At 43.5% G+C, this 13684-nt stretch overlaps 1 protein-coding gene across 1 annotated transcript in view; it reads left to right on the forward strand.

The window, feature by feature from the left end:
- Positions 1-13684, forward strand: part of PRKCG (protein kinase C gamma) — a 1699783-nt gene that overhangs the window by 1488349 nt on the left and 197750 nt on the right. The window contains exon 11 of the mRNA XM_069637367.1: positions 7002-7175. Within this exon, the coding sequence (XP_069493468.1) occupies positions 7002-7175 (174 nt within the window). The remainder of the gene's footprint in view (positions 1-7001; positions 7176-13684) is intronic.

The raw sequence follows: 13684 nt of genomic DNA on the forward strand, positions 1-13684 counted from the left end.
CACAGAACCATCATCCTTTTAAAAAGATGCATAAGCTCAAAACCTGTCAGTTCTTTCTGCATCACTGTGCATCCTCACCCTGCTCCTCTGCATTTGAGTTCTTCTGTGGGTGGAGGTAATCTTGAGAGGGAGGCTAGAGGTGGTATGCAAGATGAGTGTCATTATGGGCCGATTTATGGAATCTTTTGCATGGTTCAAAATTGCATTGCACTGCTGAAAAGTGACCTTGCAATGCAAACATACACTTTGCACAGCTCTATGAATCAGGGCATGTGTGTGCAGCTATAATTCATTTTTTTTTCATAAAAGGTAGCTGCTTTCTTATGGCAGAAGTGTTGTATATTTTGTATTTTGTATTTAATTTGTAATTTATGTAGCACTTTAAACCCACGTGCTGTACATAGGACCATAATCAATACAATAAAATGAAAATGATAATCAAAGTCATACATCAGATTCGAGAAAGCAAGTCTTCAAGGAAGCACGGAATTGTGAACATGAAGTGATAGAGCAGAGATAAAGTTGAAGAGAATTCTAATGAAAGTGAGTTAACAAACTAAAAGAATGAAAACGTGACTGAGCACACAGTGAACATGGTACTAGGAGTAGAAATTGAGATTGAGAGTGTAATGAAAGAGCAGGAGAATAAAACAGGGAAGAGAGATGGACAGGTGCAATGCCATGAAAAGATTTAAAGACTAGACAAAGAACATTTTATTTAAGTCGAGAGTGAAATGAAAGCCAACCAATAGCAGAAAGAGAGATGAAGCGATAGAATCGCGAGGAGCAAAAAGATACAGAAGTCGAATAGAATCATTAAAAACAGGCTTAAGAGGCGCACGATGAGAGACAGGAAGTCCAAAAAAGAGAAGTGGAAAAGTAAAAAAAAGTTGTGAAATAATAAGTGAAGGAACCAGTTTCGTAGTGTCAAAAGTTAAGAAAGGATGAGCTTTTCGAATATTGTACAGATGGTAATGACAGGTGTGTGAAGAGACAAAATTTGATAAGTGAAAGATAGATCTGAGTAAAAATAGAGCCCCAAGTTACGAGCTAAAGGAGAAATAGAAAGCTAGGAAGGAGAAAACAAAAAAAGAAAGGAGGAAAGGGAGAAGGAATCATGTTTGCGGCAAAGAAAGGAACCTCAGTTTTACCAGTATTTAGAACAAGATCATGATCAGACATCCAAGAGTTAATAGCTAAGAGACACATTGAGAGTTTATCATGAACATCAGATGTAAAAGAGGAGGAAGACAAGAAAAGTTAGGTGTCATCTGCATAAAAGTGATGGGATAGACCTAAAGATGAAATAACTTCAGCCAACATAGAAGTATAAAGAGAAAAAAGGAATGGGCCAAGAACAGAACCTTGAGGAACTCCGTGAAGAAGAGAGAGTGTCTTAGAATAAGAACCAGCCCAAGATACCGGAAATGTCAATTCGGATAAGTACGACTTAAACCAAGAGAGAACAGAACCAGAAAACCCAAAAGAAGAGAGAGAACACAATAAAAGAAAATGCTCTACTATGTCAAAGACTGCAGACAAATATAGAAGAATAAGAAGAGACACGTGTTTAGAATAACAAGCAGAGAGTAAAGAATCACAGACGGACAGAAGAGCAGTTTAGGTAGAATGAAAAGGTCAGAAACCCGACTGAAAGCGAGGAAGAATGGAATTATCAGACAAAAGTAGAAACTTGAGAATAATGTAAGCGTTCAAGTAACTTAGAAAGATACAGAAGAAGAGAACGAGGATGAAGGTTACAGGGAAGGGGAAGATCTAAGGAAGGTTTCTTTAGACTAGACAGAATAGAGGCATGCTTGACTGAAGAGGGAAAATATCGAAGTAGAAAGACAAATGTTAAAAAGAGAGGTAAGATAAGAGACAAGAGAAGGATAAAGTTAGGAATGAACGATAAAGGGATTGGATCAGAAGGAGAAGCAGTAGGGTGGCCTTGAATTAGCAACAAAGACGTCTCATTAGAAATTGGAGAAAAGAAGGAAATAGTAGTGTTAGCATACAAAGCAGAGGACATAGTAGAAGTAAGAGAATTGGAAGACTCAATGGACGCTCAGATGGAGGCCACCTTTGAGGAAACTTATAAAGGAAGATCAGAAGCAGACTATGTAGAATTGCATGAGTGGTCAGGAGTATGAGGAGAGAGAAGGCGTCTAGGCTGGGTAGATTGAGTCTGCAGAAGATCATTGAAATAGGAACATTTAGCAGAGGGCAGATCTCCATCATAGAGTGCATGATTGGAAGTATAAGACATGTGATCCCCTTCTGACCTGGACTTGCGCCAGTGACTTTCAAGGTGACACAGTGCGCGCCACATAGCGTAAAGATGAGAAGTAAACCAAGTCTGTAAACCAGGTGTGCAAAGTGTCAATCAAGTTGTGTATCAAAGCTGTTGATGCCACTTCCTGTGATGTCAAGTGGTGAAAGGTCATGTGCCAAAACCACCTGTGGTGCCAATTGGGGGTTGGGCCAAATAAGATCACTTCCTGTGATGTCATCAGGAAGGTCGAAGCGTGTGCAATGTCACTTCCGCTACCTCTGGCATTTCGGTAAAATGATTTCCCCGTGTGCAGGTCACCTTATTCTCAAAGATGACTTGCGCATTTCCGTGGTGGCTGAACAGTAGAACAAACCCTAACCCCTTAAGTACATGAGTGTCAGGAGTGTGCTCCATCTGCATGCAGTGGTGCTAGAAGCGTATTTCAGAGTGACAGGCCCTCCTGTCACTGTGAAATGTGGTAAAAAATAAAAATGATTTTCTGTAGTAAAGTAGCTTCCATGAAACTTCGGGTAGGTTTTCAGGCAAGTATATTTCATAAGCATCTAACTAAGTTCAGTTACATAAAAAAATATTTGCATCCTGGGGTGGCGAGCCAGCCAATCAGGAAGCCAGGAACACGGGCTGAAAACTGGCAATCCCAGCCTGCGTTCCAAGCCACTTGATGGCTGGTTCCTACACCCACTATCTCCGTACAGATCACCTCCTCCCTTTCAATGGCCAGTCATTTTTTAACAGTCTTTCCTTTCCGTGAATGGGACATCATAAGGCAACCCATTCATGGAATGAAAACACTTTGAATTAGCCCCATCCCAGCCCATGGGATGGGAGCAAATAGCATTAGCCACCCGTTCGGAGAGCTGGAAAGGGTAGTAACTCCCCAGGGCCCTTGTTAAAAGCCCTTGCTTTGCTTTGCTTTGCTTTGGCCTTTAATTCAGGCCGTGGGCCGTTACCTCCCATTCCAGCCCTTGGAACGAGTGTTTAACGCCATATAAGTGCTGGACCCACCAGTGCCCTCCACCCAGTCTTCCTTACCCCAAATCTCTCCTTTGGTGGAACGTTAGGGTCAGCACAAACACTAACATTCTACAACCATGCATCCATTCCACTCATGACTTCATTCACTCTGACCTCACTCAGTAAACTCTAGTTATTATGCAATAGTGGTAGTTAGAGTATTAGAGGTTTTAGAGCAAGTGAAATTCCAAGGGAGTTGGTTGGAGAGGATAGAAGCAGTTTCACTGCTGAGGGAGAAGGCAGAGAGGTGCCAGAGGGGTTATTAGACAGAATACATAACTTATCATTTAAGGAAAATAGAAACTGCTTCCGAGTGTGACCTACCTCTTTCATAAACACTAGAACACCAGTACAAGACATCTCCTCTCTTTCAGTATATAAACACCTACACAACATATCCCCTCGCTTTCAAATATTTAAACACCTATACCACACAGCACATCGGTTTCCTGGACACAAATACAAGTACAACACATATCCCATCTTTACAATACATTAAAATAAAATAGCACACATCAACATTTGCCAGGGTCACAAGAGATTTACCCTCAATTACACCCAAATCCATATACTAGAGTAACATCCTTGTTGCCCACAATCATATTCAAATCCACATACTAGGGCCACATCTGTGTTGTTGCCCTCAATTACATCTAAAAGCATATACTAGGGTCGCATCTGTGTTCTCCTCAAAATGAAATCCAAATCCACATACTATGGTCACATCAATGTTTCCCTCAATTACATCCAAATCAATATAGTAGGCTCACATCTGTGTTGCCTTCAATTAAATCCAAATCCCTATACTAGGGTCACATCAGTGTTGCCCACAATACATCCAAATACATATGCTAGGCTCACATCTGTGTTGCCTTCAATTAAATCCAAATCCCTATACTAGGGTCACATCGATGTTGCCCACAATACATCCTCACATTATACGAAGGGTAGCATCAGTGTTGCCTACAAGACATCGCGAAAATCAGGCATACACATTTGTACAGCACAATACCATTAAGAACACATCCAGAACTTTAGGTTCATATACTTGTTTAACTGGAATACAATTATACCATACATCCAATCCCCAACAAGGGGTACTTCAAAGGCACCTAATGACATTTCCAATAGATCCCGCAAATCTGATACATACATTTGAACAGCCAAACACCTTTAACACTACACCCCGAAAACCTGCCTTCCATTGTGCAACACATCCAATGTAGAACATGTGGCGCCAGAAGGCAATACATCCAATGGGCACACATAATCCACTAGTAACACGTAACAATACTCAATTAAAATGCACCAAAGCTAATGGTGGTCGTTTAACACAACACCTAAAATCCTAGAAAACGTTACTAAACTTAGAATACCCTGAAAATGCCTGCTATCATAACAGAGTTTAAAGCAATTCGCCAAACACACTATCCAAACTCTGCTGTCAGCAATCTCCCTTTCCCCATCTCATCTTACAGATAATGCACCCGACAGAGACAAAGACAAAGCAAAGACAAAGGCAATTTCCTGGAGTAAACATTTTGCTTATGGGCTAATTTGCATGCCCATAATGCCTTGCTAATGATGTTCAGAACTGGAGGTGTACTTCCAGTGATGGCTACCAGGTGGCATTGTGGACTATGTGACTTGGCTCAAATCGACTATCCAATATATATATGTATATGTATATCAGGGGCACCAAGAACACAGGAGCTCGAGGCCCCATCCTCCTTTCGGGAAAACCAAAAGTCAACACCCTTGATGTGTATGCCACAAGCTATATTTGTATGAGGCACAAGGAGAATCAGGATCGTAAAGGGGCTATGGGAAGGACCCCTTGTAAAAAGAATAAAAGAACTGCTAAAAATAGGTTGAAATAAATGATCACAATGCAAATTGTTTGGACTAAACAGCCACATTACTGTTGGAATACTGCACCATCTGTCGCTAAGCCACAGCATTGCCAAATGATCCCTCTTGCACAGTCAGCACTGTATGTTACTTTAAAGCGCATGAGGGTGGGCCTTGTGGCTGCAAGTAGACATGAAAGAGGGGCCCTGTCGCCCTTGAAGGAACTAGGGATGGCAGTGTATCACTCTAAGATCCTCTCAGAGGGCGAGCATTTATTCATTCTTTGCACAAAGATTGCATCTGAGACTTAGCACTGCTCTTTGTACATCGATGTAACCCAGCATTTAGACACTGCTCTTTGTACAACTAACCAATGTTTTCCTTTCGCAAACTACAGCTTTGTAACTTAGCGGAAGACACGGCTCATTCCCACACAGCCTGCACTCAGACATAACACAAACACTATTGCACAACACCTCTGCCATAAGAATGAAGCTATCTTTCACAAAAAAAATTCGAACTGTAGCTACCCACATAATACACACCTGTTTATTTCATAGTATACCTCTGTTGTGCCCATCCTCATGCTTTTCAGACATGGGTGACTAGCTGGGCCTTGGCCACCCGCTCATAACTTTAATATTCAAACTGCACACATGCATAATAGCACCTCCCAATTGTCCCATATTTTGGGCTCCGTCCCTCCAAGCACGTTTGCTTTGGAACCGTAATTATGGTGAAAGGTGCTATACAAATGTCAAAATGAATGGATGAATGGAATCAGGGGAGTTGCTAGGTCTGGAAAAGACCCGGGGCTAAGCTGATGTCGGAACTGTTGGGACTGGGGGCTAGCTAGTCTTTTGGCTGTAGCTCCTGAGATTCTATCCGGGGCTACAACCAAAAGATCAGGGGCTATAGCCCCCTTAGCCCCCCCCTAGCAACGCCCCTGAATGGAATACAGCACTAAAGTGTGCCTAAGCCATTGCCTTACCCTAAGGATCCTGGACTGTCCAGTATATGTTCCTTAACATTGGCACATTAATTCTGTGCTATAATGTACTTAATCCACACCATTAATCTAGGTGGAATACTGCACTGCAGAGGGGCTATTTTTCACGATTGCCAAGAGGAATACTGCACCTATCCTCGACCTTCCGGTGTGAAATATCATTTGCACGGCCTATTTCGAGGGTGGGTTATTTTTATGTGATTGCTGAAGATTAGATGTTTCTCTGGGGTTAACACATCTCTGCACGGGTTAATGAAGTGTCGCTGTGATTTTCTTCTCTGTTAATTGTTCTCAGACTCAGTGTTGCCAGTTTTCTTTTTCTCCTGGTCCCTGTCTTTAGCTCAGCAGGTTGTCAGCAGTCCTCGGTACCTGAAAGCTGAGAAGCCAGCAGCCTTTTCTTGCCTACCTAATTAAGGTTCAGCAGGAACACAGACTGCAATTTGAGCCTGAGACTCCCCCTCCTATATCTCTTTCTTGGAGCATCAATTTAGTGTTTTTGGGCTGGCTCTAATCTCTTGTGTGAAATGTGAAATAATACTGCTGCCAAGGTACCGATTAGAAAGAAATGTATGGGACCTGCCTTTCTCTCTTTCGGGGATTATGCACCATGGGTGAATGCCTTTGTAATATCCTGTCTTCTCTCTCTATTATCTCTTATGCTGCTCTCCTTTTACACTCCTTTTTCTTCTGCACTGTACAGCCAATGCTCTGCATAGCTTTCCCTCCCTCCTTCCCCTCCCTCCCTCCCTCCCTCCCTCCCTTCCTCCCTTCCTTCCTTCCTTCCTTCCCTTCCCCCACTAACTACACCCTTTTTTCTTCTTTTCTGTCCAGGTGATGCTAGCGGAACGCCGGGGTTCTGATGAACTTTATGCCATCAAGATCCTGAAAAAGGACGTCATCATACAGGATGATGACGTTGAGTGCACCATGGTGGAGAAAAGGGTGCTGGCCCTAACTGAGCGACCCCACTTCCTTACCCAACTGCACTCCACCTTCCAGACTGCGGTGCGTACAATCATTCATCCCAAAACTTTGACAAGCCACGTGACTAAGTGAAAAGGAGAACGCTGATGCATGCGGTGGCATAATCCGTTTAAGCGTCAAAGTTTTTGCTTGTGGTCAAAAGTGGTACTGCGCATTCTGCTGAGCATAATGCACACCACCTTTTATACATATATACGGTCGAGGAACTCCTTAAGACTGGTACCACGTGTATTGTTTGTTTTTATTTATAAGGCACCAGAGCCAACAGGCATCGGGACCCCAAGAACATAAGTACAAGTGGACAACAAAGAAACGGGACATGCTCGGATGGGGCCATTGGAAGATGAGGGGTTAGAGGAAATGGTGGCCATACTGTATCCCCACTTTCCCTGGGAACACAGGGTGAAATTAGGGGCTTCTTGTAACTCACACGCTACCTCATCCTACACCAAATGCATGCAGGTACAAAGACACTTACTAGAGTGTGTGCCACCATAGAAATACCGCCCGCCACTCATGATGGGCCAAGAGACTAAGGGCCGGATTCATGGAATTTTTAGCGCTATGCAGAGTGACTTTGCACTGCCAACAAACACCCTGATTCACAAAGCAGTGCAAAGTGTATTTTTGCATTGCACCACTTTTGCAACATTGCAAAGTGACCTTGCACTGCCAACAAACACCCTGATTCACAGAGCAGTACAAAATGTATTTTTGCATTGCAAAGTCACTTTGCACTGTTGCAAAAGTGGTGCAATGCAGAAATACACTTCTGTGAATCAGGGTGTTTGTTGGCAGTGCAAAGATACTTTGCACCAGTGCAAATGCGCTAAGTGTCACGTATCGGGCCCAAAATATTTTACAGCATTCATCTGGTTCTCCTATACGCCATCGTATGAGTGGGCACGCATCTACCCTCCTCGTCCCCGTTAGCACTGTACATATTCGCATTTCACCTCCTATGCGTGACCAGGCCACAGCGGTCTCCATCATGGGCCTTTGTGCCTTGCAACATATTGACCCGCACAGTGCATTCAAACATGTGATGGAAATGTTATTTTCCTGCTTTTTTTTCTCACATCAGCTAAGTGTGCGTTTCTCTTCAAGCCTGACAGTGCAATTGCAAACCAAGCAGATAGTTAACAAAAGTCATTAGCAGATATGAGCCCAGGGGGGAATGGACTGCGAAACAGGCGGTTTCTGAGGAAGCAGAGTGTGGCATAGTGCAAAACGCAATACAAGGAAGAACATAACACTGGACCACGTAATATAGAGGAAGAAGCACATTGACAAATGCATATTATGTCTGAAAGCATAAGGTTGAAACAGAATGGTGATGGCGGGACGGTTTAGAATTGATCTTAAACCCCTGGCAATTACTCTGGGTAACCTTCCAGACCATCTTTTTTCCCCTGCCAAGCGATTACAGAAAGGGTAAATACGGCTGGGTCCCACCCCCAAACTGCTAGGTCACATCACGTCTGCGCGAGACCACAAACAACCACAGGCATGTTTCGTCATTATTGGGTGTCATCAGTGAGCTGGAGCTTGGGTCACTCGGCCCAACAGGCACGGGGCCCATGTCTGGGTATACCTATTTCAGCGGTGACAAAACAAAAAGTTGATGCCTGGAAGGTTTAAAATGTATCTTTAATCACTGGCAATTACTCTGGGTAACCCTTCAGACCATTGTTCTTTGCCTGCCAGGCTATTACAGAATGAGGAGAGACTTTATGCAAATCAGACTTGTTCCCACTCCCAAAGCGGCAGTCCACCCAAATTGCTAGGTTGCACCCATTCTGCAGAAGACCACAAGCATCCCCAGACATGTTGCAGCTTCATTGGGTGTCATCAGTGAGGTGTAGATTTGTTCATACCCGTCCCATTCGGGGGCACAAAGCAAAACAAAAAGGTGATGGCTGGAAGCTTTAGAATTATTTTCAAACCACTGTCAAGTACCCTGGGCAACCCCCCAGACCATTGTTTTTCACCTGCCAAGCTAGGAGGGTTGGAGAGTTGCCCTGATCTATGCCAAAGGTTAAGATTAATTCCAAACCTTCCAGCCATCTCCTTTTTCCTTTTGACCAAGTGACCCTGAGTGGGACGGTTATGCTAAGACATGCTGGACCTGGAGAACCAAGCTACACCTCACTATGATGCTAAAACATGTTTGGGAATGCCCCTGGTCTCATGCAGAAGGGATGTGATCTAGCATTTCAGGGCGGTTTGGAGGGTTGCACAGTGCTGTGCCAGAGATTAAGATTCATTCTAAATCTCCCAGCCATCACCTATTGTTTTGTGAAAGCATAAAGATCACATCAACTTAAAACAGAATGGCATCTTAAAACAGTATGTGTAACGTGGTCTTGAATAGGGCACTCATGCCATTTCATTTTTGATGGCCTTGCTGCATATGGCCCTCTATCTAAATATGCAGGTATGTATGGGATTTATGAAGCACAAACCTAGCTAGGAAGCAATGGAGTGCTGTACATAGGGAACATACCCATGGGGGTATAAGTGGGTGGCAGGGATAGCAGAAGAGCTGGGATTGGTAGGGGGGATACTGGAAAGGGTTCTCCAAGGGAGAGAACTAGAGGTGAATATAGTTCTTGGCAAGAAGATCTTTGGAGGGTAGGGTCTGCAGGTCCTTCCTGTGGGTTCATGTTATTTCAACTACCTAAATCACTTCATTGTATACTACTATGTCCTGTCCCATTTCCTCCATACTGCATGGGCGCCCCTCACTCAGGATGGGAACGCAACATTTTTCACACAAAAAAGTCTTTCCACTTTAAATTTAGCTGCGCACTGAGGTGTGGTCCCAGGAGCATGCACTCCTCTTACTCCGTCCTCTGGCACCACACCTCAGTCCTCTTTTCCTAGCAAAGGGAGCAGACCTGCTTCACCTGCACTAGTGGTTGATGCCTTTTCCCTCTTAATTCCATGCGCTTGAACTTCCCCTGGCATTCAGTATCCCATTGATCCTTTTTTCGTTACATTTTTGATCCCATTACTTTTCTACACCACCTGTCACCTCGCTCACCCCAACGCATGTCGGCCCAGGCAGACTTCAGTAGGGGCCCCTGCTGCAACGAACGGCTCCTTTCTGGTGCCAGACCCGCATGCGCTGTGCCTGCAGTGCCTCAGTGAAGACCACGGTTGGGACGGCTGTTCAGTGTGCAACACGCTTACACCTCGGTCACTCAAGAACCGGCTCGCAAATTGGAAGGAGTTCTTTTCCAGGTCCCCACCTGAACACCTCAAGGACTACCTGTGTAGGAAATCCGGCCCAAGATAATTATACTGTTTTCAAAAGCACCCTGCTAGGGCGATTCCTCATCAATAACTACACATGTCTTTTTTTACTGAACTCTGCAAAATTCAAAAAGGTCCATATTTCACTGATGTTTACACAATGAAATACAAAGATTTCTTATCCACACAACAAAATACAAAGATTTCTTATCCCTAATCATACGTTTCATTTTTGGTAAGGTCTGCAAAATTCAAAAATTGCTGTATTTAGCTGCTGCTTACAAAACAAAATGCACAAATTTCTTATGCACGAAATGAAATACAAGCATTTCTTATCCCTAACATCCATGTCTTTTTTGTTTAGGTCTGCAAAATGCAAAAATTAATGCGCCTTTAAAAGAAAACCCTTTGGCTGTCTAACAGGAGCTGGTTCTGTCATTGATATTTTTAGCTGGCAGCGTCCGGGCTACATTGTCATAGACAATGGTCATTTGATTTGGCAGTGTCCAGGCATTGTGTTTTATGTAACTCTGTTGTAGACACTTTGCGCCATGTCATTTGTATTTTGCCATAGCAATAGTTTGAACTTTTGTATAGGCTCTGTGAAACACACTTTTCACTCTGTCATTTGTATTTTGGGCTGCCAGACTCGAGAGTCTACATAAAATCTACATCCAAGTTACTAGGTGTTAAAGCTAACTCAACTGTAGAGTGTTATTTTTAAACCCTGTCTATCATCTGAAATGCTGTAACCACATCTATAATATATTCATGGAATTTATGCATGGTTCAAAGTGACTTTGCACTGCTGAAAAGTGACTTTGTACTGCTCACACAAACCCTGATTCATGGAACTGTGCAAAGAGTATTTGTGTTATTGATTGTGTCGGTATTCAGTTCCAAAAGAACTTTTACAAAACTTACAGATCACAATTTACAAATCATATCACAATAACTAAATCACTAAGCCTAAAATCCTGAAGTCTAAAACATTCAAACCATTCATACTTATACTATACACAGGCTATCATAATTTCTTACATCTTATTTTGTTTTGTGTTAGACATGCCTAATCAATCATACTACCACTTGTAAGATCATATAAAATCAACTAAAATCCTCTTAATAAACATGACATGCCGGTTCCTAGTGACTGTTTCGACAGTCAAAGTTTTGAATTCCAAAAGTTCCGACACAAAAGGTCATACGTTGGGCCGTGGCCTTCTTGAAGGCCACTATACAGGAGTATGTTCTACTGGCACTCATTTCTAATCCTAAATAGCCATAAGAAGCAATGTTGTCAACCTTACCAAGACGAAACAGGGGCACTTAACCCTTTTGGGTGAAACCACCATGACCTTGGTCTTCTCCATGTTAATACTCAAATCGTTTTCTGCTGAAACAGTAAACAGTAAAACACTCCTGCTTCAGTGTCTATATTAAAAAAGTATACATTTTATATGTAACAATATTCATTTGTACATACAATGTTATATAATTTGTTATATTAAAAAGTAGCAATTTTTAAAATAACATTAATATAACAATGTATAGAAGAAGCACATTATAAAACACCTAGCTCCTCGAGGAGCGAGCACGGAATGAGGCAGGAGTGTTTAACTGTGTTTGCAAGCTGCTGCAGACTTTCTTCAGTGACCGCTGCTGTGGAGGAGGAGCACACTATAAAACCTCTACCCCTACACGGAGCGAGCGCAGAGTAAGGCAGAAGTGTTTTACTGTTTCAACGAGCTGCTCCAGTCTTTCTTCAGTGACCACTGCTGTGGAGGAGGAAAACATTTTAAAACCCCTAGCCCCTCGTGGATTGAGCACGGAGTGAGGCAGGTGTGTTTTATTGTGTTCTACTATGGTCTAAGGTGCTCAGAGGAGAAAGCCGCTCACTAACAATCTGCTTGAAAAAAGAGGTGAGCTGTGACTCGTGAATTACTCAGCCCTGAACCTTCAAAGGTCACTGTGTGTGAGTGCAGCATATGATTGTATTACTATTATTTATTTTGTAACCCAAGCTGAAAGACTTCTTGTTATTCCTGCGCCCTGATAACCTCGGGTCTGGTGTGCATTATAAATAAATAAACAAACAAACAATTTCCCAAGATCTGTAACAGACATATCTGCCATAAATAATTTGGAGGCTGGGACGACGAGTTGGTGCACATCTCCATCATTTAAGCCACCATGACAGGTAAAGGCAGAGCACTTGCGAGAAACAACAATCTGAGGACATCCACCCAACAAAAAAGCACAGGCTGGCAGTAACACAAAGGCAAGGACAAAGGAAAACAAAAACACACAAATTACCAGCTCCCCATGCAAAGCATGAGAGGAACAGGGAGTGGGCACCATTGCTGGATACTTCTTGAAGGGCCCCTCGTTCGAGTGGATTGTGTCCTCCAACGTATTCCTCATTTTAGATGTATTCCATCCAGCTTTAGCTGCTTTGGAAAAAAAAAATCGGGCAGAGGGCGCTGTGCGTCGATGTCGTCAAGTCGATGGTCCCTCGAAGGCATCCGTCGAGGGTGACATCATCGGGTGTTATAAGTAGCATGCGCGTCGCCTGTTGACCTCAGTTCTGTTTATCCACAGTATACGTTGCTTCGCAGATTCGGCGCGCCTCGAGTTCTGTGAGAATATCTAACTATACGAATATGTCCTCGTCATCGATGCCGACCACGACCCCGAGATCGAGTTTCAAAAAGTGCAAATCGTGCGGTTCAAAAATGTCTATCACAGACCTGCACCGTTAGTGTTTGTCGTGCCTCGGAGAAGGCCACGACATGGAGGCCTGTACGATGTCTCAGGTGATGATGGGGAACGCCTTGCGAGAAAGGAGGGGAAAACTTCAGGAAGGTCATAAATCATACCGTAAAGCCGGTAGCGTCGAGTCGAGGTCCCGTGAGGAGAAGTCTCCTCGACACGAAAGGCATCGGTCCAGGTCCCGAAGCGATTCCCATCGCTCGTCATCTTCGGCAAAAAAACGAAGAAAGGACGCCACTGATCCCCCTCCACCTTGTCCTCGGATGAATCCCCAAAAAGGATGAAATGTCCCACTAAACATTTGTCATCCGAAGAATGGGAAGCATTGAGGGTCAAAATGATGGAGGTGTTAGAGAAAGCCTTCTTCGGAAGCCGACCGGGAGCGTCACCGCTCTGACACTCGCGCGCCTTTGAGCCCGTGTGATCGAAAGAGGAAGGACAGAGAACCTTCCAGGATGCCGAGCGAGAAAATCCACTCAAGTCGAGTCGACCGCTCGTGG

This window comes from Ambystoma mexicanum, chromosome 1q (genome assembly GCF_040938575.1).
Source record: "Ambystoma mexicanum isolate Mex_15411 chromosome 1q, UKY_AmexF1_1, whole genome shotgun sequence".
Classification (NCBI taxonomy): domain Eukaryota; kingdom Metazoa; phylum Chordata; class Amphibia; order Caudata; family Ambystomatidae; genus Ambystoma; species Ambystoma mexicanum.